Source organism: Muscardinus avellanarius, assembly GCF_963383645.1.
Source record: "Muscardinus avellanarius genome assembly, chromosome: 2".
Classification (NCBI taxonomy): domain Eukaryota; kingdom Metazoa; phylum Chordata; class Mammalia; order Rodentia; family Gliridae; genus Muscardinus; species Muscardinus avellanarius.
Genome location: NC_137787.1, coordinates 32310392 through 32333665, shown reverse-complemented (window position 1 = coordinate 32333665; position 23274 = coordinate 32310392). Strand labels below are relative to the sequence as shown.

The window sequence follows — 23274 nt, the reverse complement described above, 5'->3', positions numbered from 1 at the left end:
GGAGTATAGCCCAGAGGTAGAAAGCCCCTGGGTTCCACACCTAGTACCAACAAAAAGTAAAATTAAATAAATAAATAAATAAATAAATAGACTGAAATATAGGGCTGGGGGGTATAGCTTGGAGGTACAATGTCCCTGGGTTCCATTCCAGTACCGCCAGAAATAAATAAATAAATAAATATTCAAGTTTTAAGGTTTTTCTTTGTATTTGTCACAAAAGCTATCAATGCTTTTACATGAATGAGCAAATGTATACAGTTTTATTAAACTAATGTTTACACAATACATAAACTTACAACTGCTAATTTCTTTGAAAACTATAGTGCTATTTTCAAATAAGCATGGTTTAACCTTAAATATTACATCATTTCAATTATTTTTAAAGAGATAAACCTGGGAAGGATTACTCTAAGGTACGTGTCCATTTCCTAGTGTAGCAAACTTAGTTCCAAGGAGACGTTTCAGCATATGGATGGCTCCTCTACTGCCTGGGCACCCTCTGTGACAGCTTTGACACACTTGGCCATCGTCTGAGAGGCTCTGCTAATGGAATCTGAAAGATGATAAGAAAATATGCATTTTTAGAATATAACTTTTCCAAAAGCAAACAGAGATCTTTAACATTACACATATTCAAGAACAACAGAAAGACCACAAGGCTCTATGTAATTATATGAATTATATGCAATGAATAAATTCTGAAGCCAACCGTGGTAGCACACACTTAAAACAGAAGAAAAGCCCCTTCTTGAATGTGTGCTTTTAATATCTCTAGGAATAATTAAATAATATAAAGCAGCTAGGTAAAATACAATATGTAGCCATTAAAAAAAAATATAGTTGCTGGGCATGGTGTTGCACGCTTCTAATTCCCAGCATTTGGGAGGCTGAGACTGGAGGATCGCAGTTCATGGACAGCCTCAGCTACATAGTGAGGCTATTTGCAACACATTGAGACCCTGTTTCAAAATAAAGAATAAAAAATAGGGCTGGGAGTGTAGCTGGTAGAATGCCCCTGGGATCCATCCTCAGTACTGGAAAAAATATATATATAGTTAAGAGCCTGGAATGGTGGCGCATGCTTGTAATCCCAGTATTTGGGAAGCTGAGACAGGAGGATGGCTAAGGTTCGAAGCTAGCCTCAGCTACTTAGTGAGGCTCTCAGCAACTTAGTGAAACCCTGTTTCCAAGTAAAATATAAAAAAGGAAGCAAAGCATGGTGGTGCATGTTTGTAATCTACACATACAGCCTCAACTACTTAGTGAGGCCCTCTTTCAAAATAAAGAATAAAAAATAGGCTTGGGGGTGTAGCTCAGAGGTCAAATGTCCCTGGGTTCCTTCCCCAGAGCGCCCCCACTCACTCACACACACACACACACACACACACACACACACACACACACACACACACATTCTCTCTCTCTCTCTCTCTCTCTCTCTCTCTCTCTACATATATATATATATATATATATATATATATATATATATATATATATATATATATATATGGATGGATGTCTGGGAGTATATCCCAGAGGTAGAAGGCCCCTAGGTTTCATCCCCACTACCACCAAAAAAATTATATATATATTATACATTATATTATATAATTATATTATATAAGTCTTAAAAGTGTTAGTTAGTTTGTTTGTTTTTGGTGGTACTGGGTTTCCTGGAAGCCCTTCTACCTCTGGGATACAATCCCAGACCTATTTTATATTTTTGAAACAGGGTCTCTTACGCCAGCGCGGCTGGCTTCGAACCTGCGCGATCCTCCTGTCTCTGCCTCCCAAGCGCGGGGATTACAAGCGTGCGCCACCACGCCCGGCCTTAAAAGTGTTAGAAGGAAAAATGTGCATTAATACCATTGCTGAGCCAGTGGCACATGCTTTAATTCCAGCATTTGGGAGGTTGAGACAGGATTTCAGTTTGTGGCCAGCCTTAGCTACTTAGTGAGGCCCTTTGCAACTTAGTGAGACCCTGTTTCAAAATAAAATATAAAAAGTAGGGCTGGAAGTATAGCTTGGAGGTAGGATGCCCCTGGGTTCCATCCCCAATACCCCCCCCCACACACACAATTACTGAAAGTTACAAACAATGTATATAGTAAAACCCTTAAATTACACACTTTATGGGTCAATTTTATGGTATATGGATTTTATATCAAGGAAACTATGGAAAAACTCTCCAACAGTAAGTAAATAATGCTCTTTTTTTTTGGGGGGGGGTATACTGGGTATGGAACCCAGGGGCATTCTACCTCCAAGCTATACCTCCTGCCCTATTTTATTGTTTTATTTTGAAACAGGGCCTCACTAAGTAGCTGAGGCTGGCTGCGAAACTGTAATTCTCCTGTCTCAGCCTCCCAAGCACTGGGATTACAAGGAAGCACCACACCCGGATGTGAGACCATTTCAAAACAAAAATAAAATAGCTTGGGGGAGCCAGGCATGGTGGCATATACTTGTAAGCCTAGTGTTTGTGAGGCTGAGAAAGGAGGTTCACAAGTTCATGGCCAGCCTCAGCTACTTGGCCCTCTGCAACTTAGTGAGACCTTGTTTCAAATAAAAGAATAAATAATTGGACTGTGGGTATAGCTCAGAGGTAGAATGCTCCTGAGTTCAATCCATAGTACTGGGGGGGAAAAAAATGTTGGATGTGATGGTGCACATTGTAATCCCAGTACATAGGAGGCAGAAATAGGAGGATCAAAGGTTCAAGGCAAACCACAGCAACCTCTTTTTGTATGTGTGTGTGTGTGGTACTGGGGAATGGAACCCAGGGGCTTTCTACCTCCAGGCTATACTCCCAGGACTATTTTATATTTTATTTGGAAACAGGGTCTCACTAAGTAGCTGAGGTTGGCTTTGAACTTGCGTGATGCTCCTGTCTCAACCTCCCAAGTACAAATGTGCGCCACCACACCTGCCTTTCAGCAACCTCTTGAAACCTTCCACAACTTAGTGAGATCCTATTTCAAAATAAAAAATAGAACAGGCGAGGAGTATAAATCAGAGATAGAATGTATAAGATACATTCTACAGTATAAGATATATGTAAGTATAAAATAGGTCTGGGAGTTTAGCCCAGAAGTAGAAAAGCCCCTGGGTTCCAGCCCCAGTACCACCCAAAAAAAAAAAAAAAAAAAAAAAATCTACTCTTAGCTGGGTATGGTAGCACACGCTTGTAATCTCAGCATTTGGGAAGCTGAGAAAGGAGGATCGCAGTTTGCGGACAACCTCAGCTAATACTTAGTGAGGACCTTTGCAACTCAATGAGACCCTATTGCAAAATAAAGAATAAAAAATAGGGCTAGGATGGGAAGGGGGAAGAGGGAAATTCTCTAATGTTCATGATGTACATTAAAAATCATATCAGTCAGGCGTGGTGACTCACGTTTGTAATCCCCGCGCTTGGGAGGTGGACAGGAGGATCGCGCAGGTTCGAAGCCAGCCGTGCTGGCTTAAGAGACCCTGTTTCCAAATTTTAAAAAAAAGTATAAAATAGGTCTGGGAGTGTCGCATGAAGTTAGAAGAGTTTCCAGAACCCCAGTACCACACACACACAAAAAATCATATTAAAGTCAATCTATAAGCCAAACATGAGAAGGAGGGAGGGCAAGGGAATTGGGCGGGTATTGGGTAAGTGATATATTAGGTGACCTGTGTATCTACACCTCCACCATCTTGTACTACATTAAAATGTATGACTACAGTGCATCAATAAAATAAAATAAAATAAAGAAACCTAAATAAAACAGGGCTGGGGCTATAGCTCAGAGGTAGATTGCCCTTGAGTTCCATCCTCAGTACCACAAAACAAACAAAAATTCCTAATAGGTGTAAAATGGCGCATGCCTGTAATCCCAGTCCTTGGGAGGCTGAAAGAGAAGGACTGCAGGTTCAAGAATAGCCTCAGCAGCTGGGCGTGGTGGCTGAGACAGAAGAATAACACAGGTTTCAAGCCAGCCTCAGCTACTTAAGTGAGGCTCTCAGCAACTTAGTGATACCCTGTTTCCAAATAGAAATATAAAATAGGTCTGGGAGTGTAGCCTGGAGTAGAAAGCCCTGGGTTTCATTTCCAGTACAAAAAAAAAAAAAAATTAGCCTCAGCAACATAGCAATACTACCAGCAACTTAGAGAGATTCTGTTTTCAAATAAAAATAAAATAGGGCTGGTGAGTGTAGCTTAGAGGTAGAATGCCACTGGGATCGATCTCCAGTATCACACATACAAAAAACCCCAACCACTTACATCAGAACCATTGCCCAACAGATTTCAAATTAAAATGTTTTGATTCAAGTTAGGTATGGGGGCACATACTTGTAATCCCAGTACGTATGAGGCTGAGACAGGAGGACTGCACAGGTTCGAAGCCAGCCTCAACTACTTAGTGAGGCTCACAGCAACTTAGTGAGACCTTGTTTTCAAATAAAATATAAAATAGTCCTGGGAGTATAGCCCAGAGGTAGAGAGCCTCTGGATTCCACCCCTAGTACCACACACACACACGTTTTGATTCTTACATCCGTAATTCTCAAACAAAACCTCTGCAGCCATTTTGAATTCTCCCTAAATCTAACATTGTGGTTTTTCCATATCATAGTAAAATTTTACACTTAAAACGTTTACTCTAGCCAGGTGTGGTAGGACTCGCTTGTATCCCAGTACTTGGGAGGCTAAGACATGAGGATTGGAGGTTTCAAAGCCAGCGTTGGCAACTTACTGAGGCTCTCAGCAATCTAGTAAGGCTGTTTCCAAATAAGAAATTAAGAAAAGAAAAAAAATCAGGCTGATGGCTTAGCTTGTGGGTAGAATGCCTCCAGGTTCAATCCCCCAGTACCATGATAAATAAATAAATAAAATGTTTACTCATTTTCAAATTTTGCTTACATTTCAGAATAAAAGATTAGAGTATAATCAGAGAATAGAACTAAATTAGTTCCAATATCTGAAAACCCTCAAAGATTAAAAACAGCAAATACTAGTGATCATAAATAACTATAACGCTAAATGAGCTGCTCTGTTTCCTTCTCACCTTTCATATTTGGCAGTCAAGTTGATAGTTACATACCTGTCATATAAAAATCTTTAATAGTTAGCTGAGGTGGAACAAGTGGGTCAGCAAGAAGTTGCTGGTTCACTAGCTGCAAGAGAAAGAGACCAATAAATAGTATTAAAAACGAGTACACCGGGTGTGGTTGCACATGCTTGTAATTCCAGCAATTTGGGAGGCTGAGACCAGAGGATCGCGGTTCACGGACAGCCTCAAATACTTAGTAAGGACCTCCGTAACTCAGTGAGACACTGTTTCAAAAAATAAACAATAAAATTAGGACTAGGGTGTAGCTCGGAGGTTGAATGCCCATGGGTCCCATCCCCAGACCCGCAAAGAAAACAAAACAAAAAAAACACACATAGTACACTTCTAAAAGTAGATACACCCGTATGAAAAATACACATGGGCAAACTTTTACCTTGGATAGCTCATTTGCTTGCTGAAAGTAATTAGCTCCTTCTACGTCATCATATCGAACAAGATTAGGAGAGACTTCTTCCAATCTGTTCCGCACTTGATCCAGAGTATCATACGGAAGAGTAATACCTGCAATCTACAAAAGATCAGATTCCCAAAATGACATCAAGCTTTACTATATAAAAATGTCAGGATTGGTCTAGGCATGGAGGAACACACCTGTATTACCTAACCAGAAGGCAGGAGGATCAAAAGTTGGAGGCTGAGCCGGGCGTGGTGGTGAACGCTTGTAATCCCCGCGCTTGGGAGGCTGAGACAGGAGGATCGCACAGGTTGGAAGCCAGCCTCAGCTACTTAGTGAGGCTCTCAGCAACTTAGTGAGACCCTGTTTCCAAGTAAAAATATAAAATAGGTCTGGGAGTATAGCCCGGAGGTAGAAGGGCTTCCAGAAACCCCAGTACCACCAAAAAAAAAAAAAAAAATTGCGCAGGTAGTTTATACAAAGTAGGTGCTTAGCATGTGTGATGCACTGGATTCAATACTCAGAACTAAGAAAAAGAAAAAATACTCATTGTAAAAAGAGACAGTGCTGTGCTAAATTTGAATGTTTCTGCTAATGTGTTATTAGTTATATATAAAATATACAGACAATAGTGCATTATTATTATTTTAAAATCATGAGCTGAGCATGGTGGTGCATGCCTGTAATCCCAGTACTTGGGAGGCTAAAACAGGAAGATTGCTGATTCAAAGATAGCCTTAGCAAGTAGTGAGGCTCTCAGTGACCTAGCGAGATGTCTTTCAAAATAAAAATAAATAGGGTTGGACGGTGTAGTTTAAGGTAGAATGCCCATGGGTTCAATCCCTAGTAACACACACACACACACACACACACACACACACACTTATTTTTAAAGCCAAGAGAAGTATTTTAGATAAAAAGATAAGATAAAAACATCAAGCCGGGTGTGGTGGCGCATGCTTGTAATCCCAGCATTTGGGAGGCTGAGACAGGAGGATCGGCATTCGAGGACAGTCTCAGCTATGTAGTGAGGCCCTCTGCAACTCAGTGAGACCCTGTTTCAAAATAAAGAATAAAAAATAGGGCTGGGGTGTAGCTCGGAGGTAGATTGTCCTTGGTTTCCATTCCTGGTACCACACACATACACAAAAAACCCCCACCAATTTCAAATGATCATTTTCTGTACATATTTTCCCTACAGATTATTCAAATCCTGTTTGCATTTGAAAATTACATTTTCTTTAAGCATGAAAGTCATTCTAGCAAGTTAACATGTCCAATATTTCTTTTGGACCATCACCAAGAAATGCTTCAAAAATAGTACCTCAGTCGGGTATGGTGACTTATATCTATAATCCTAGTATTTAGGATGGTTGAGAAAGGAGGATCACAGGTTCAAGGCCAGCCCCCACAACTTAGCAAGATCCTCAGCAACATAGAGAGATTGTCTCAAAATAAAAAATAAAATGGGGCTAGGGGTGTAGCACAGAGGTAGAACGGCCATGAATTCAGTCGCCAGTACCTCAGAGAGGGCTCTTAGGATTTTCCAGTCTTCTCTTGCCAGGCCAGGAGGTGTCACTGCTACTTTTGTTTGTTGAGCTCTGCCCTCAGTGTTGACGTAAGTAGCTGACTTCTCTGTGTACGCAGCTCCTGGGAGAATAACATCAGCTATAGGAGCTCCGACATCACCATGATGTCCTGTGAAAAGGAAAAACGGCAAACCACATTTATTTAAAAAAACAGATTCATGCTGGGCATGATGGCGCATGCTTGCAATCCCAGCATTTGGGAGGCTGATACAGGAGGATCATGGTTCGTGGACAGCCTCTACTGGCCTTCTGCAACTTAGTGAGACCCTGTTTCAAAATAAAGAATAAAAAAATAGGGATGGGGGTATAGCTTAGAAGTAGAATGCTCCTGGGTTCAATCCTCAGGATGATGACAAAAAAAAAATCACTACTATACTTTTTTCTATTTATTTGTTTTGTGGTACTGGGGATGGAACTCAAGGGCTTTCTACCTCCACTACATCCCTAGACCTATTATATATTTTATTTGGAAACAGGGTCTCACCAAGTTGCTAAGAGCCTCACTGAGCTGCTGAGACTGGCTTCAAACCTGCGATCATCCTGTCTCAGCCTCCTAAATACTGAAATTACAGGCATGTGCCACCATGCCCACCTCTAAAGTACTTTCATCAATCGGGTTTTCTTTCTTTTTCATGGCACTCAAACCCAAGGGCACTTTACCTTCAAGCCACAACCACAGTCCTTTTTATTTTTATTTTTTGAAACAGGGTCTTGCTTGGTTTCTGAGAGTCTCGCTACACTGCTATAAATCCTTTTCAATTCCCATTTTCTTTCTCTCTCTCTCTCTTTTTTGGAACTGTTGGGAATTGAACCCAGGGCCTCATGTGGGCAAGACAAGCAAGCAATCTACCATTGAGATAGAACTCCCTCACCAGCGCAGGGCCTCACTAAGTAGCTGAGGCTGTCTGCGAACCGTGATCCTCCGGTCTCAGCCTCCCAAATGCTGGGATTACAAGCATGCGCCACCACGCCCAGCTTACTGTTCACTTTTAAACTATACTCTCAGGCATATTTTATGGTTTATTTTGAAACAAGGTCTAAGTTACTGAAAGCTTCACTAAATTACTGAGGCGGGCCTGAAATCTGCAATCCTCCTGTCACAGACTCCCAGGTACTGGGATTACAGGTGTTCACCACATACTTGGTTTCAGTTCCCATTAAAAATTACAAATACTTTTAAAGTTAAAATAATATTGTATGTATGTATGTATGTATGTATGTATTTTGTGTGTTAGTGGGGTGGAACCCAGGGGCTTCCTACCTTCGGGCTACACTCCCAGACCTATTTTTTATATTTTATTTGGAAACAGGGTCTCACTAAGTTGCTGAGAACCTCACTAAGTAGCTGCGGCTGGCTTCGAATCTGGGCGATCCTCCTGTCTCAGCTTCCCAAGCGCACACCACCATGCCTAGCTCAAAATAATATAGTATCTATCTATCTATCTATCTGGTAGTACTGGGGTTCCTGGAAACCCTTCTACCTCTGCGCTACACTCCCAGACCCATTTTTATACTTTTTTATTTGGAAACAGGGTCTCTTAAGCCAGTGTGGCTGGCTTCTAACCTGCACAATCCTCCTGTTCCGCCTCCCAAGCACGGGGATTACAAGCGTGCGCCACCATGCCTGGCTCAAAATAATATAGTATTTAAAGAACAGAAATTAAAGACCATTACAACCCCAGAATATTTTTTTTTCCCCAAAAAAATTACTGTTAAAATATTTGGTATGGCCGGGCATGGTGGTGTACTGGGAAAAAAAAAAAAAATAAGGCTGGGGGTATAGATTGGAGGTAGAAAGCCTTGTAAGGGAGGCGGAGACAGGCAGAGCATGCTGGTTTGAAGCCAGCCTTGCTGGCTTAAGAGACCCTGTTTCCAAATAAAAATAATGTAAAATAGGTCTGGGAGTGTAGCCCAGAGGTAGAAGGGTTTCCAGGAACCCCAGCACCACCAAAATAATTAATTAATTAATTAATTTAATTTAATATTTGTTATGTATCCTCCTGGACAATTTTATACAAATACATGTATAGATACACATACATAAATATATAGATATATTACACATAACACATATAATGGACAAGTAGGTATATTTAGGCTTATATAGTGGAAATGCTCAGATATATTAGTGAAATTTGGTAAACTAGAATAAAATGGTAGAGGAATGTAAAGTGTAGAATAGGAATATGACAGTAATTCTACTAAAAAAAGCATAAACAGAAAATTATAGAACACAGCATGTAATCCCATATACTCCCAGAAGCAAAGGCAAAGAGGATCGCAAGTTCAAGACTATGAAAATAAAAAATTAAAAGAGCTAAGGATGTACCTTGGTGGTATTGCACCCCTGGGTTCAATCCCTCGTAACACACACACACACACACACACACACACACACACACACACACAAAAAAAAAAAAAAAAAAAAAAGAAAGAAAGAAAGAAAGAAGGAAAGAAAGAAAGAAAAAAACCCAGGAAACTTTAAAAAATAGATTTGAGCTGGGCATGGTGGCGCCTGTTTATAATCCCAGCATTTATGCTGATACAGTAGGATCACGGTTCAAGGCCAGCCTCAGGTACTGCTTAGTGAGTGAGGCCCTTTGCAACTCAGTGAGATCCTATATCAAAATAAAGAATTAAAAAAATAGGGCTGGGAAGCCAGGCATGGTGGCATAGGTTTGTAATCCCAGCATTTCAAAGGCGGAGACAAGAGGACAGCCTCAGCTACTTAGTGAGGCCATTTACAACTCAGTGAGACGCTGTTTCAAAAAATATAAAGACTAAGAAAATAGGACTGCGGGTGTAGTTCGGAGGTTGAATGCCCCTGGGTTTCATCCCCAGTACTGGGGGGAAAAAAAATAGGGCTGGGAGTGTAGATTGGAGGTAGAAAGCCCCTGGGGTCCATTTCCAGTATGGAAAAAAAAAAAAAAAGAAAAAGAAAATGAAAAAAGGAAAAGAGAAAAGAAAATATACTTGAATCAAGAAAAATAAGTTTTATAATACATAAAGTTTAGCCGGGCATGGCAGCACACGCTTGTTATTACAAAGTTGGGAGGGTAAGACATGAAGATCAAGAGCAGCCTCAGGAAGTGGTGAAACTCATCAACCTAGCAAGATCCTGTTTCAAAAAATAAAAATACAGCTGGAGGTATAGCTTGGAGGTAGAATGTCCCCAAATTCAATCAATCAATCAATCAATCAATCAATCAATCAATCTATATGGTTTGATCTATATTTTTGTACATTTGTATATACATAAGTACATAGGTAAATGCATGAAGTATGTATATCAAAACCTTCTTCAAGCCAGGCATGTTGACCCATGATTTTAATCTCAGTGCTTGGGAGGCTGAGATTGGAAGACTGCAAATTTGAGGCTAGCCTCAATAATTTACCAAGACCCTCCATCACTCAGAAAAACTGTTTCAAAGTCGAAAATAAAGCTGAGCGTGATGGCATTTGCCTATAATCCTAGTACTTGGGAGTCTGAAACAGGAGTCTAACTGATTTGAAGTAAACATCAGCTATTATTTAAAAATGAAACAAAACATACACACACACAAAAAAAACCCAGGTATGGTGGCACACACTTGTAATTCCAGTACTTGGGAGACTGAGAGAGGAGATCACAGGTTCACCACCAGCCTCAGCTACTTAGTGAGGCCCTCCGCAACTTAGTGAGATACTATTTCAAAATAAAAAATAAAAATAGGGCTGGGAGTATATCTTGGAGGTAGAATGCCCCTAGGTTCAATTTCTAGTACACTAACAACAACAAAAACAAACCAATAAATAAATAAAATAGGCCTACAAGTACACTTCAGAGGTAAATAAAATGGAAAATGAAATAAAAAATAAAAAGGGCTGGGGTATAGCTTGAGGCAGAATGCCCGCAGGTTCAATCTTCAGTACCAAAAACAAAACAAAACAAAAGTCATGAATAACTACCTCTGGAAAGGATTAAGAACAAGATTTTAATTCAGGCATTTTGGCTTAATTATATTAGACTTAAGATATAAATTTTTTTTTTTTTTTGCCGGTCTTGGGATAGAACCCAGGGGCATTCGACCTCCAAGCTACACCACACCCCCTGCCCTATTTTTTATTCTTTATTTTGAAACAGGGTCTTAGTAAGTTGTGGAGGACCTCACTAATTAGCTGAGGCTGCCTGCGAACCATAATCCTAAGGCTGGGGTTTTAGCTCAGAGGTAGAATGCGCCCGAGTTCAACCTCAGTACCAAAAAAGTCTAGCATGAATTTATGATATTTGTATGAAATGAAGTGGAAGCTTGGGCTGGGGATGTAGCTCAGTGGCAAAGCACTTACCTAGCATGCATAAGGCTTTGGGTTTAAACCCCAGTACACCTCCCATCCCCTCGATTTAAAAAAAAAAAAGGAAGTTTATGCAATATTCTTCTCTGTTAAATATCCAGGAATCTTTTACACTCCAATTATTCAAGAGAAACTTGATTAGACTTAAAATTAGTGGAATTTCCAGCCTCAACAATTTAGTGAGAACCTGTCTCAAAATAAAAAAAAAAACATGCCAGGATGTAGCTCAGAGGCAGAATGACCATGAGTTCAGTCTCTAGTACCAAAACAATAAACAAACAAAAACTGCCAGAGTACTGGGTTAAATGTAAATAACATAGGACACAAGTGATTGTTACATTTTCACGTTTACAGTTGTTTTTTTGTTTTGTTTTTTTTGGTGGTACTGGAAGGTGGAACCCAGGGGCTTTTTTCTATCTTCGGGCTATACTCCCAGACCTATTTTATATTGGAAACAGGGTCTCACTAAGTTGCTGAGAGCCTCACTTAAGTAGCTGAGGCTGGCTTCGAACCTGTGCGATCCTCCTGTCTCAGCCTCCCAAGCGCTGGGATTACAAGCATGTGCCACCACGCCCGGCTCCATTTTTACGTTTATATAAGAATGTGCTATCAGATTATATAATAATGCTAAATATTCTTTGAAAATTTGACTTTTAGCAGGGCGAGGTGATAAATACTTTTCTAGAGAAAAGGATCTTAGGTTTGCTGCCAGCCTCAACAACACAAGGCCCCCTGCAACTTAGTGAGACCCTGGTTTTTTGTTTTTTGTTTTTGTTTTTTCAGATCTGGGGATGGAATCCAGGGGCATTCGATCTCTGAGCTACACCCCTGCCCTATTTTTTATTCTTTATTTTGAAACAGGGTCTCACTAAGTTATGGAGTGCCTAAGTAGCTGAGGTTGTCCGTGAACTACGATCCTCCAGTCTCAGCCTCCAGAATGCTGGGATTATAAGCGTGTGCTACCATGCCTGGTTGAGACCCTGTTTTAAAATAAACTATAAAACAGCACTGGGGGTGTAGCTCAGAGGTAGAATTCTCTTGATGTCCTTGGGTTCAATCCCCAATAACACACACACAAAAAAAAATGGAAAATCGACTTTCATTGTTTAATCTTCCTCTGTATGAGTAAGCCATATTTATTTATTTATTTTTTGTGTGTGGTACTGGGGGTGGAACCCAGGGGCTTTTCTACCTCCGGGCGATACTCCCAGACCTCTTATAATTCATTTGGAAACAGGGTCTCATTAAGTTGCTGATAGCCTCACTAGGTAGCTGAGGCTGGCTTCGAACCTGTGTGATCTTCCAGTCTCAGCCTCCCAAGCCCAGGAATTACAAGCCTATGCCACCATGCCTGGCTGAGTAAGCCATTACTATGGTTGAGCATTTAGGTTGTTTCTAATTCTTAGTTATTAATATCAGGGATTAATTCCTAGTAGCATTATCAACTATGTAACTGATAACTATGATTTGGTTTAAAAAAATAAAGGAGACAGAATTCTCAAATGGAAAACATTCAGTCCACTAACTATATTGCAAAAAGTTGTGCATGCTACTTCTGAACTACACCTCCACCTATTTATTTATTTATTTATTTATTTATTTATTTATTTATTTATTTCAGCACTCGGGATTAAGCCCAGGGGCATTCTACCTCTGAACTATACCCTCAGCCAGGTTTTTGATTGATTGATTCTGTGTGTGTGTGTGTGTGTGTGTGTGTGTGTGTGTGTGTGTGTGTTACTGGAGATTGAACTCAGAGGCATTTTACCTTAGGGCTTCATACGCCCAGCCCGATTTTATTTGGAAACAGGACCTCACTAGGTTGATCAGTCTCACTACTTGATGAGCCTGTCCTTTTGCCTCAGCCTTCTAAGTACAAGGATTATGAGTATACAACACCAGGCCTGGCTTTTTTTTTTTTTTCTTTTTCTTTTTGCGGTACTGGAGATGGAACCCAGGGCATTTTACCTCTGAACTATATCCCCAGCCCTATTTTTATTCTTTATTTTGAAACAGGGGCTTACTGAGTTGCAAAGGACCTTACTAAGCAGTAACTGAGGCTGTCTTGTGAACCAGAATCCTCCTGTCTCAGTCTCCCAAATGCTGGGATTACAAGCGTGAGCCACTACACCTGATACACCACACCTGGTTTATTCTTTATTTTAAAACAGGGTATCACTAAGCCGGGCGTGGTGGCGCATGCTTATAATCCCCGCGTCTGGGAGGCTGAGACAGGAGGACCGCACGGGTTCGAAGCCAGCCTCAGCTATTTAGTGAGGCTCTCAGCAACTTAGACCCTGTTTACAAATAAAAATATAAAAAAGGTCTGGGAGTATAGCCTGGAGGTAGAAACCCTCTGGGTTCCACCCCTCAGTGCCACCAAAAAATAAATAAATAAAATGCATCTGAGGAAAACTGCTAACCTGTGATCCTCCTGTTTCAGTGTCCTAGGTACTGGTATTACAAGCGTGCACCACCAAGTCCAGTGTTATATTTATTTTTAAATCACTAGGTTGACCGGGTGTTGTGGCGCACGCTTGTAATCCCCGCGCTTGGGAGGCAAAGACAGGAGGATTGCGCAGGTTCAAAATCAGCCACGCTGGCTTAAGAGACCCTGTTTTCAAATAAAAATATAAAAATAGGTCTGGGAGTGTAGCCCAGAGGTAGAAGGGCTTCCAGGAACCCCAGTACCACCAAAATAAATAAATAAATAAATCACTAGGTTGATGACAGTCTTACTACTGGCTAAGGTTGTCCTTGAATCTTTGATCCTCCTGTTTCAGCTGGGACTACAGGCATGTGCCATCCCACATGGCTGCAAATTCATTTTTGTGTGTGGTACTGGGAATGAAACACAGGGGCATTCTACCTCCAAGCTACACCCCCAACCCTATTTTTTATTCTTTATTTTGAAATAGGGTCTCACTGAATTGCAAAGGGCCTCACTAAATAGTGCAAATAGTTTTAAATAAATACAATGTACACTTCTCGTTTCTGGTGTCACAGGTGAGATTTACCTTGATAAATAATGAAACAATCCTTTGGCAAATCCTGTCGCGTGATACAACCTCCATCCGCTCCTAGGAGAAACAGCACTTTGGGAGGGTTCTTCCGAATTGCTTCTACCCCAGGTTTATACCCAAGGTCCAAAGCAGCCACTTGGCTTGCAATCCTAGAAAGTGATTTTGAAATTTTAGCACACTTTCAGAATTTTCAGTACAAAAAACTAAATAACATTTTTAGAATGATACCTAGTTTGCGATACATTCAATGCATTCAAAGATTTTTTTTCTCTTTATTTTTTTTTGTGGTATTGGGGATGGAACCCAGGGATATTGTTACTTTCCAGCTATACCTCCAGACCTATTTTTTAGCATTTTTATTAATTTATTTAATTTTTGCAGTACTGGAGATGGGACCCAGGGGCTATCTACCTCCGAGCTACACCCCCATCCCTATTTTTTTTATTCTTTATTTTGAAACAGGGTCTCACTGAGTTGCTGAGGGCCTTACTAAGTAGCTGAGGCTGTTAGCGAAACACATCCTTCCATCTCTGCCTCCCGAATGCTGGGATTATAAGTGTGAACTACCACCCTAAATCCCAGCCCTATTTTTATTTTTCTAATTTATTTTTTATTTAATTATTAATTAATTTATTTATTTGCAGGTCTGGGGATGGAACCCAGGACATTAGACCTCCGAGCTACACCCCCTGCCCTATTTTTTATTCATGATTTTGAAACAGGGCCTCACTGAGTTGCAGAGGGCCTCACTAAGTAGCTAAGGCTGTCTGTGAACCACGATCCTTTGGTCTCAGCCTCTCGAATGCTGGAATTACAAGTGTGTGCCACCACACCCAGCTTATTCTTTATTTGAAACAGGGTCTCACAGAGTTGCAAAGGGCCTGACTAAGTAGTTGAGGCTGGCCCAAACCTGGGTTCTACTGTCTCAGCCTCCCAAATGCTGGAATTACAAGCCTGTGCCACCATGCCCCACTCATACTCTTTTATTTGAAACAGGGTCTAAGTTGCAGAGGGCCTCACAAGTAGCTAAGGCTGCCCATGAAGCTGCAATCCTTCAGTCTCAGCCTCCTAAGTACTGGGATTACAAATATGCGCAACCATGCACGGCTCATACAGTAACATTTAATGGAATAATTCTGGAAAATTCATACCAAATGCAACTGCTTAAGTCTGAGTCTTAGTCAATTGACAGACATAAAACACTTTTTAAACTAAATATATTCATTACAGAAAAATCAGATGATTTCAAAAACCAAAAGGGAACTGGGTGGGTGATGCAAGCTTGTAATCCTAGTACTTGGGAGGCTGAGACAGGAGGATCAATCACACAGGTTCAAAGCCAGCCTCAGGTATTTAGTGAGGCTCTCAGCAACTTAGTGAGACTGTTTCCAAATAAAATACAAAATAGGTCTGGGAGGAAAGCCCAGAGATAGAAAACCCCTGAGCTATATCCCCAGTAAAACACACACAAAAAAAACCAAAAGAAAAAAATTTAGGAAACCCTGATACAATTTCAATTCAGAGAAAATCATCAGTACATTTGTGTATATCCTTACAGATTTTTCATATGAATATGAATACTATTACTCTGATATAAGCAGAAAATAATCTTTTTAAAAAAAGGGCCTAGAATAAGTCCATGTATATCTAGATGCATGTGTGTATGTTTGTGTATACATATATATTAGATATATAAAATTTGTGTGTGTGGGAAGTGTTGGAAATTGAACCCAGAGGAGCTCAGTATTGGAGACTGAACCCAGAGACATTTAACCTCTGAGCTCTACCCCCAGCCCTATTTTATATTTTATTTTTTGGGGTGGTACTGGAGTTCCTGGAAGCCCTTCAAACTCCGGGCTACACTCTCAGACATATTTTATGTTTTTATTTGGAAACAGGTTCTCTTAAGCCAGCGTGGCTGGCTTCAAACCTGCATGATCCTCTTGTGTCCGCCTCCCAAGTGCAGGGATTAGAAGCGTGTGCCACCATGCCCGGCCCTTTTTTATTTTTTGAAACAGGGTATCACTAAGCTTTGGAGGACCTAAGTTACTGAGTCTGGCCATGAAACTATGAACCTACTATCTCAGCCTCCAAAGTACTGTGATTATAAGTGTGCACCACCATGCTAGGCTCATTTTTTTATTTTTGTGGTACTGGCGATTGAACTCTAGGGGCATTCTATTTCCGAGCCACACCCCCAAACATATTTTATTTTTATTTTGAAACAAGGTCTCAAAGGGTTTATAAAAGTCTCACTACTTGCTGAGGCTGTCCTTGAACCTGAAATTCTGTTATTTCAACCTCCCAAGCTCTGGGATTACAAATGTTGGCAACCATGTCCAGCTCCCAGCCTTTTTTCTATTTTATTTTGAGAAATGATTCACTAAGTTGCCCAGGTGGGCCTTTAACATGGGATTCTCTTGCTTCAACCTGGGATTATAATGCATATGTCACTGTGCCCAATTTAAAATAACTATATTAGCTGGCCATGGTGGAACGTGCTTGTAATCCCAGGATTCAGGAGGCTGAGACCGGAAGATCGTGGTTCACAGACAGCCTCAGCTACTTAGTAAGGCCCTCTGTAACTTAGTAAGACCCTGTTTCAAAATCAAGAATAAAAAACAGGGCAGGGGGTGTAGCTTGGGGGTTGAATGCCCCTGGGTTCCAACCCCAGACTCGCAAAAAAAAAAAAATAACTGTGTTTTAGCCAACTGTGGTGGTGTACACCTGTAATTCCAATAATTGGGAGGATAAGACAGGAGGATCACAGGTTTGAGGCCAGCCTCAGCAATTTAGCCAGACTGTGTTAATAAATAAAATATAAAATACAATAGGGTTGGGGATGTAGTTTGGAGATAGAATGCTTCTAGGTTCAGCCTCTAGTACCGAAACAAAAAGGAAAAAACTGTATTTTGAATGGTAGGAGAGTGTTTGTTTGTGGGTCTGGGGATGAAACTCAGGGGCATTCAACTTCCGAGTTACACCCCCTGCCCTATTTTTTATTCTTTATTTTGAAACCAGGTCTCACTGAGTCGCAGAGGGCCTCACTAAGTAGTTGAGGCTGTCAGCGAAACGCGATCCTCTGGTCTCAGCCTCCCGAATGCTGAGATTACAAGCGTGCGCCACCACACCCGGCAGAATTGTTTTTGTCTAGTTGTTATCACTAACTTTCTAAGAAAGGTAGACTTTTTTTTGGTCCTGGAGATTGAACCCAGGGGCATTCTACTGCCAAGCTATACCCCAGTCCAATTTTATATCTTATTTGGAAATATGATGTCACTAGGTTGGTAAGAGACTTGCTAAATTGCCGAGGATGGTGTTGAACCTGTTATCCTCCTATCTCAGCCTCCCAAGTACTGGGATTACAAGCCTGTGCCACCACAACCAGCAAAAAGGTAAACATTTTAGCTGAGCATGGTGGCACACGCTTCTAATCCCCATGCTTGGGAGGTGGAGACAGGAGGATCACGCAGATTCGAAGCCTTAAGAGACCCTGTTTCCAAATAAAAAATATAAAATAGGTCTGGGAGTGTAGCCTGGAGGTAGAAGGCCCCTGGGTTCAATTCCCAGTACCACCACCAAAAAAAACAAAAAAAAAAAAGTAAACATTTTGAAGATCTACAGTATATAATGTAAATTGATGTAACTTTTCTAAAATAAGTTAGAAGCATGTATCATCAGCTTCAGAAATGTTAATCTTAACCAGGCATGATGGCACACCCTTGTAATCCCAGCAGTCGGGAGGCTGAGACAGGTATATCGCAGTTCCCAGATCGCCTCAGCTACTTAGTAATGCCCTTTGCAACTCTGTGAGACCTTGTTTCAAACTAAAGAATAAAGCCGGGCGAGGTAGCGCATGCTTGTAATCCCTGCAATTGGGAGGCAGAGACAGGAGGATTGCGCAGGTTCTGGGAGTGTAGCCCAGAGGTAGGAGGGCTTCCAGAAACCCCAATACCACCAAAAAAACAAACAAAAACTAAAGAATAAAAATTAAAATTGGGCTGGGGGTATAGCTGACAGCCGCAGTTACTTAGTAAGGCTGTCCGTAATGTAGTGAGACCCTGTTTCAAAATTAAAAATAGGGCTTGGGGTATAGCTCAAAGGTCAAATGCCCCTGGGTTCTATCCCCAGACCCTCAAAAAAAAAAAAAAAAAAAAGAATAAAATAAGGCCTGGGGTGTAGCTCAGAGGTAGAAGGCCTCTGGGTTCCATTCCCAGTATCACACACATACAAAAAACAGAATAAAAAATTGGGCTAAGAGCCAGATGTGGTGGCACACGCTTATAATCCCAATGCTTAGGAGGCTGAAACAGGAGGATCGCACAGATTCAAATCCAGCCTCACTAAGGCTCTCAGCAACTTAGAGAGACCCTGTTTCCAAATAAAGTATAAAATAGGTCTGGGAGTGTAGCCTGGAGGTAGCAAGCCCCTGGGTTCCACTCCTAGTACCACCACCAAAACCAAACCAAAACAACAAAAAAAATTGGGCTAGGGGGTGTAGCTCCGAGGTATGTCCCTAGGTTCAATCCCCAGTACAAAAAAAAAAAAAAAAAAAAAAAAATTCAACAAACCTATGAAGAATATTCATAACTTTCCAATCACCAGTAACTCCACTAGTCACCCGAATCTTTTGTGCGATGCTGGAAACGGCTGCAAGAATTGCTGCTCCATCATTTCTCTGGAGTGCAGAACTGCCTAAAACCACCATTGGTTTTTTAGCTTCCTTTAAAACCTAGTAAAAAAAAAAAAAAAAAAAAAGAACTTTGATGGAAAAGTACAGCAAGCATATTAAATTCCTAAGCTCATTTGCATTTAAAATATGTTGTCCCAGCAAGGAGTGATGGTGCACACCTGTAATACTAGTACTTGGGAGGTTGAGACAGGAGGATCACAGGTTTGTGGCCAGCCTCAGCTACTTAGTGAGGCCCTCCACAACTTAGTGTGACCCTCTTTTATTTATTTATTTTGGTGGTACTGTGGGTGGAACCTGGGGGCTTTTCTACCTCCGGGCTATACTCCCAGACCTATTTTATATTTTACTTGGAAACAGGGTCTCACTAAGTTGCTGAGAGCCTCACTATGTAACTGAGGCTGGCTTCGAACCTGTATGATCCTCCTACCTCAGCCTCCCAAGTGCAGGGATTACAAGCGTGCGCAACCACATCCAGCAAGACCCTGTTTTAAAATAAAATATAAAAATAGGGCTGGGGATGTGGCTCAGAGGGAGAATTTCCCTGAGTTTAATTCTCAGTACCACAAAAAATAAAAAAATAAGAGAGAAATCAGAAATAAGAGGAGATAAAGCTGGGCGTGGTGGCACACACTTGACACACTTGTAATCCCAGTACTTGGGAGGCTGAGACAAGAGGATCGCAAACTCAAAGCCAGCCTTGAGAACTTAGGCCCTCTGCAACTTAGTGAGACCCTGTTTCCAAATAAGAAATAAAATTGGCTGGGGTGTAGCTCAGAGATAAAATGCCTCTGAGTTCAATCCCCAGTGCCACCAAAAAAAAAAAAAAAAAAAAAAAAAAAAAAAGGTGTGGGGATAAGCAAAACATATATTTAGCTGTAGTTGAGTTTGGTTAGGAGCCAGGCATGGTGGTTGGCACCCTTGTAATTCTAATACTCAGGAGGTTGATAGAGAAGGAATATAGGTTTGCGGCCAGCCTCAGCAATTTAGTGAGGCCCTCAAACACTTAGTGAGAATCTGTTTCAAAATAAAAATAAAATAGAGCTAGGGTTGTAGCTCGAAAAATTGGGTACCACTGTGTTCAACCCTAGCATAAAAAATTTGGTTCAGTTTTATTTCTCTTCAGATGCTTTTAAGGACCTTAAACCCTGGTATATAAAAATAGCACATACACTATGACCTCACTTTTGTTTATCTAGCTACTCATCATTTTGCTCTCTCATACAGAGATAATTACTATGTTTCATCAATACTTGTTTTGGCTTGGGAGGACTTCGGGCAATACCTTTTTTCTTACAAAGCTGGGGAAACCCGGGGCCAGGCATGCTGGGCAAGTGCTCTACCCCTGAGTTACACCCCAGCTCCATGCTTCGCTTCCTTCCATGTTCTCTGTGTTGCTAAGATTGTTAACAATAGTCACATATTGTTACTACAAATATAATTTTTGTGTGTGGTACTGGGGACTGAACCAAGGGGCATTCTACCTCTGAGCTATAACACCAGCCCTTTTTTTTTTTGGTGGTACCCTCTGGGTTCCTACTCCCAGACCTATTTTATTTTTATTTGGAAAGAAGATCTCACTAAGTTGCTGAGAGCCTCACTAAGTAGCTGAGGCTGACTTCAAACTTGTGTGATCCTCCTGTCTCAGCCTCCCAGGCACGGGGTTTACAAGCATGCACCACCAAGCCTGGCTCAGCCCACCCCCGCTTTATTTATTTATTTATTTTTTTTGCAGTACAGGGGATGGAATCCAAGGACATTCTACCTCTGAGCTACACCCCAGCCCTATTTTTTATTTGTTATTTTGAAATAGGGTCTCACTGAGTTACAAAGAGTCTCATTAAATAGCTGAGGCTGTCCAAAAACCACGATACTTCTGTCTCAGTCTTCCAAATGCTAGGATTACAAGCATGTGCCACCATGCCCAACTTTCTATTCTTTCTTTCTTTTTTTTTTTTTTTTTTTTTTTTTTTGTTTTTTGGTGATACTGGGGTTCCTGGAAACCCTTCTACCTCCGGGCTACACTCCCAGACCTATTTTTATACTTTTTTATTTGGAAACAGGGTCTCTTAAGCCAGCGTGGCTGGCTTCGAACCTGCGCTATCCTCTTGTCTCCACCTCCCAAGCGCGGGGATTACAAGCGAGCACCACTACGCCCGGCTCTATTCTTTATTTTGAAACAGGGTCTCATTAAATTGTGAATGGCCTAAATTGCTGAAGCTGATCACAAACCTTCCATCCTCCAGTTTCAGCCTTCCAAGTACTGGGATTACAAGCGTATGCCACCATACCCAGCTCCAAATATAATTATTTAAAACCAAACAATAGCAGATACATATAATTTAAGAGCACCTGGCTGCCAGGTGTCATGGTGCACACTTTTAATCCCAGCATTCAGGAGGCTTGAGACTGGAGGATCGTGGTTTGCGGACAGTCTCAGATACTTAGTGAGGCCCTCTGCAATTCAGTGAGACCCGATTTCAAAATAAAGAATAAAAAAAAAAAAAAAATAGGGCAGGGGTTGTAGCACGGAGGTTGAATGCCCCTGGATTCCATCCCCAGACCCACACACACAAAAAAAAAGAGCACCTGGCTGAATGGATGGGTACCCGAAGCAATGTCTTGCAGTATTTTGGGAGAGTCTCCAAGGTGGTCATATCTGTAAGTAAGGTCCACGGGACTGCCAATGAGGGCCACTTTTAAGTCATTATGAAGCCAGCTGAAATAAAAACACTGTTTTTAGAGCTAAATAAGATAAGCATAGCCCTTGAGTTCATCACTGCTAAGTCCTACTGCTATTTACAACTATAATGTTAACATCACAAACACACTCATAGAACATTTAAGCCTAACAAATAAAATTGACTATGTACCTTTCAACATAGAATGCTGTAAAAATACACAGCAAGGCAATCAGTGGGTTAGTTTGGTATGCAGGAATGCTAACTATAAATTAGCTACAAAGACTTTAAATTTAGTGTAACTGATCTGTAGTTATTATTTTGCCAATTTCACACCTCAGGGTCAATTTTCTCTTGATTATCTATTAAGAACATTTAAACATAATTCACAAAAATAAACTGTCACGTATTTACTATATATGGCAGGGAAGTATAGACCTATCGGCAGTGACCATATATTCTGTTTTGTCTAAGACAGTGCCAGTTTTTATCTGTTAGTCTAAAGTAATTAACTATTCCTCTTTCATTCACCACATTTACCCAGTTTAGACAATAAATTATATGGTTACACTATTACAACTCTCTAGGTTAGAAATAGAAAACACTAGTGTGGTCTACAAAATAACTAGCTTTTGCTCTTCAAAAAAAAAAAAAAAAAAAGTGGCCGGGCGTGGTGGCGCATGCTTGTAATCCTGTGCTTGGGAGGCTGATACAGGAGGATTGCACAGGTTCGAAGCCAGCCTCAGCTACTTAGTGAGACCCTCAGCAACTTAGTGAGACCCTATTTCCAAATAAAATATAAAATACGTCTGGGAATATAGCCTGGAGGTAGAAACCCTCTGGGTTCCACCCCCAGTACCACCAAAAAAAAAAAAAAAAAAAAGAAAGAAAGAAAGTGAAATGGAGGAGGTGGGCATTGAGAATCATGATACTACTTGTAACATTTCAACTCCTAAAGAATGGTGGACAAGAAAAATAAAATTGCTATAAATAAAACTAAGAAAAATTTGAATGTCAATTATGGTTTAAGTAATAATCCTATATAGATACTAAATTTCTGGATTAAGAGAACAATTCTTGAGCCAGGTGTGGTAACGCACGCTTGTAATCCCAGCATATGGGAGGCTGAGACAGGAGGATCGCAGTTTGCAGCCATCCTTGGCTACTTAGTGAGGCCCTTTGCAACTCAGTGAGACCCTGTTTCAAAATAAAGAATAAAAAATAGGAAGCCGGGCGTGGTGGCACATGCTTGTAATCCCAGCATTTGGGAGGCTGAGACGGGAGGATCACGGTTCGCGGACTGCCTCAGCTACTTAGACAAGGCCCTCTGCAACTCAGTGAGACTGGTTTCAAAATAAATAATAGAAAAACAGCGCAGGGGGTGTAGCTCAGAGGTCAAATGCCCCTGGGTTCCATCTCCAGACCCGCAAAATAAATAAATAAATAAATATAAATAAATA

The 23274-nt window shown here is 40.9% G+C and overlaps 1 protein-coding gene across 2 annotated transcripts in view; it reads right to left on the bottom strand.

Annotated features, from left to right (window-relative positions):
- Positions 1 to 461: 461 nt before the first annotated feature.
- NDUFS1 (NADH:ubiquinone oxidoreductase core subunit S1) overlaps positions 462 to 23274 on the bottom strand; it is a gene marked incomplete at both ends in the record, with an annotated part of 42114 nt that continues 19301 nt past the window's right edge. For both annotated transcript variants that reach the window (XM_080689514.1, XM_080689515.1), the window contains 7 exons: positions 462 to 553; positions 5076 to 5148; positions 5479 to 5613; positions 7022 to 7197; positions 14438 to 14592; positions 19015 to 19175; positions 21723 to 21852. In XM_080689514.1, the coding sequence (XP_080545640.1) occupies positions 462 to 553; positions 5076 to 5148; positions 5479 to 5613; positions 7022 to 7197; positions 14438 to 14592; positions 19015 to 19175; positions 21723 to 21852 (922 nt within the window). The remainder of the gene's footprint in view (positions 554 to 5075; positions 5149 to 5478; positions 5614 to 7021; positions 7198 to 14437; positions 14593 to 19014; positions 19176 to 21722; positions 21853 to 23274) is intronic.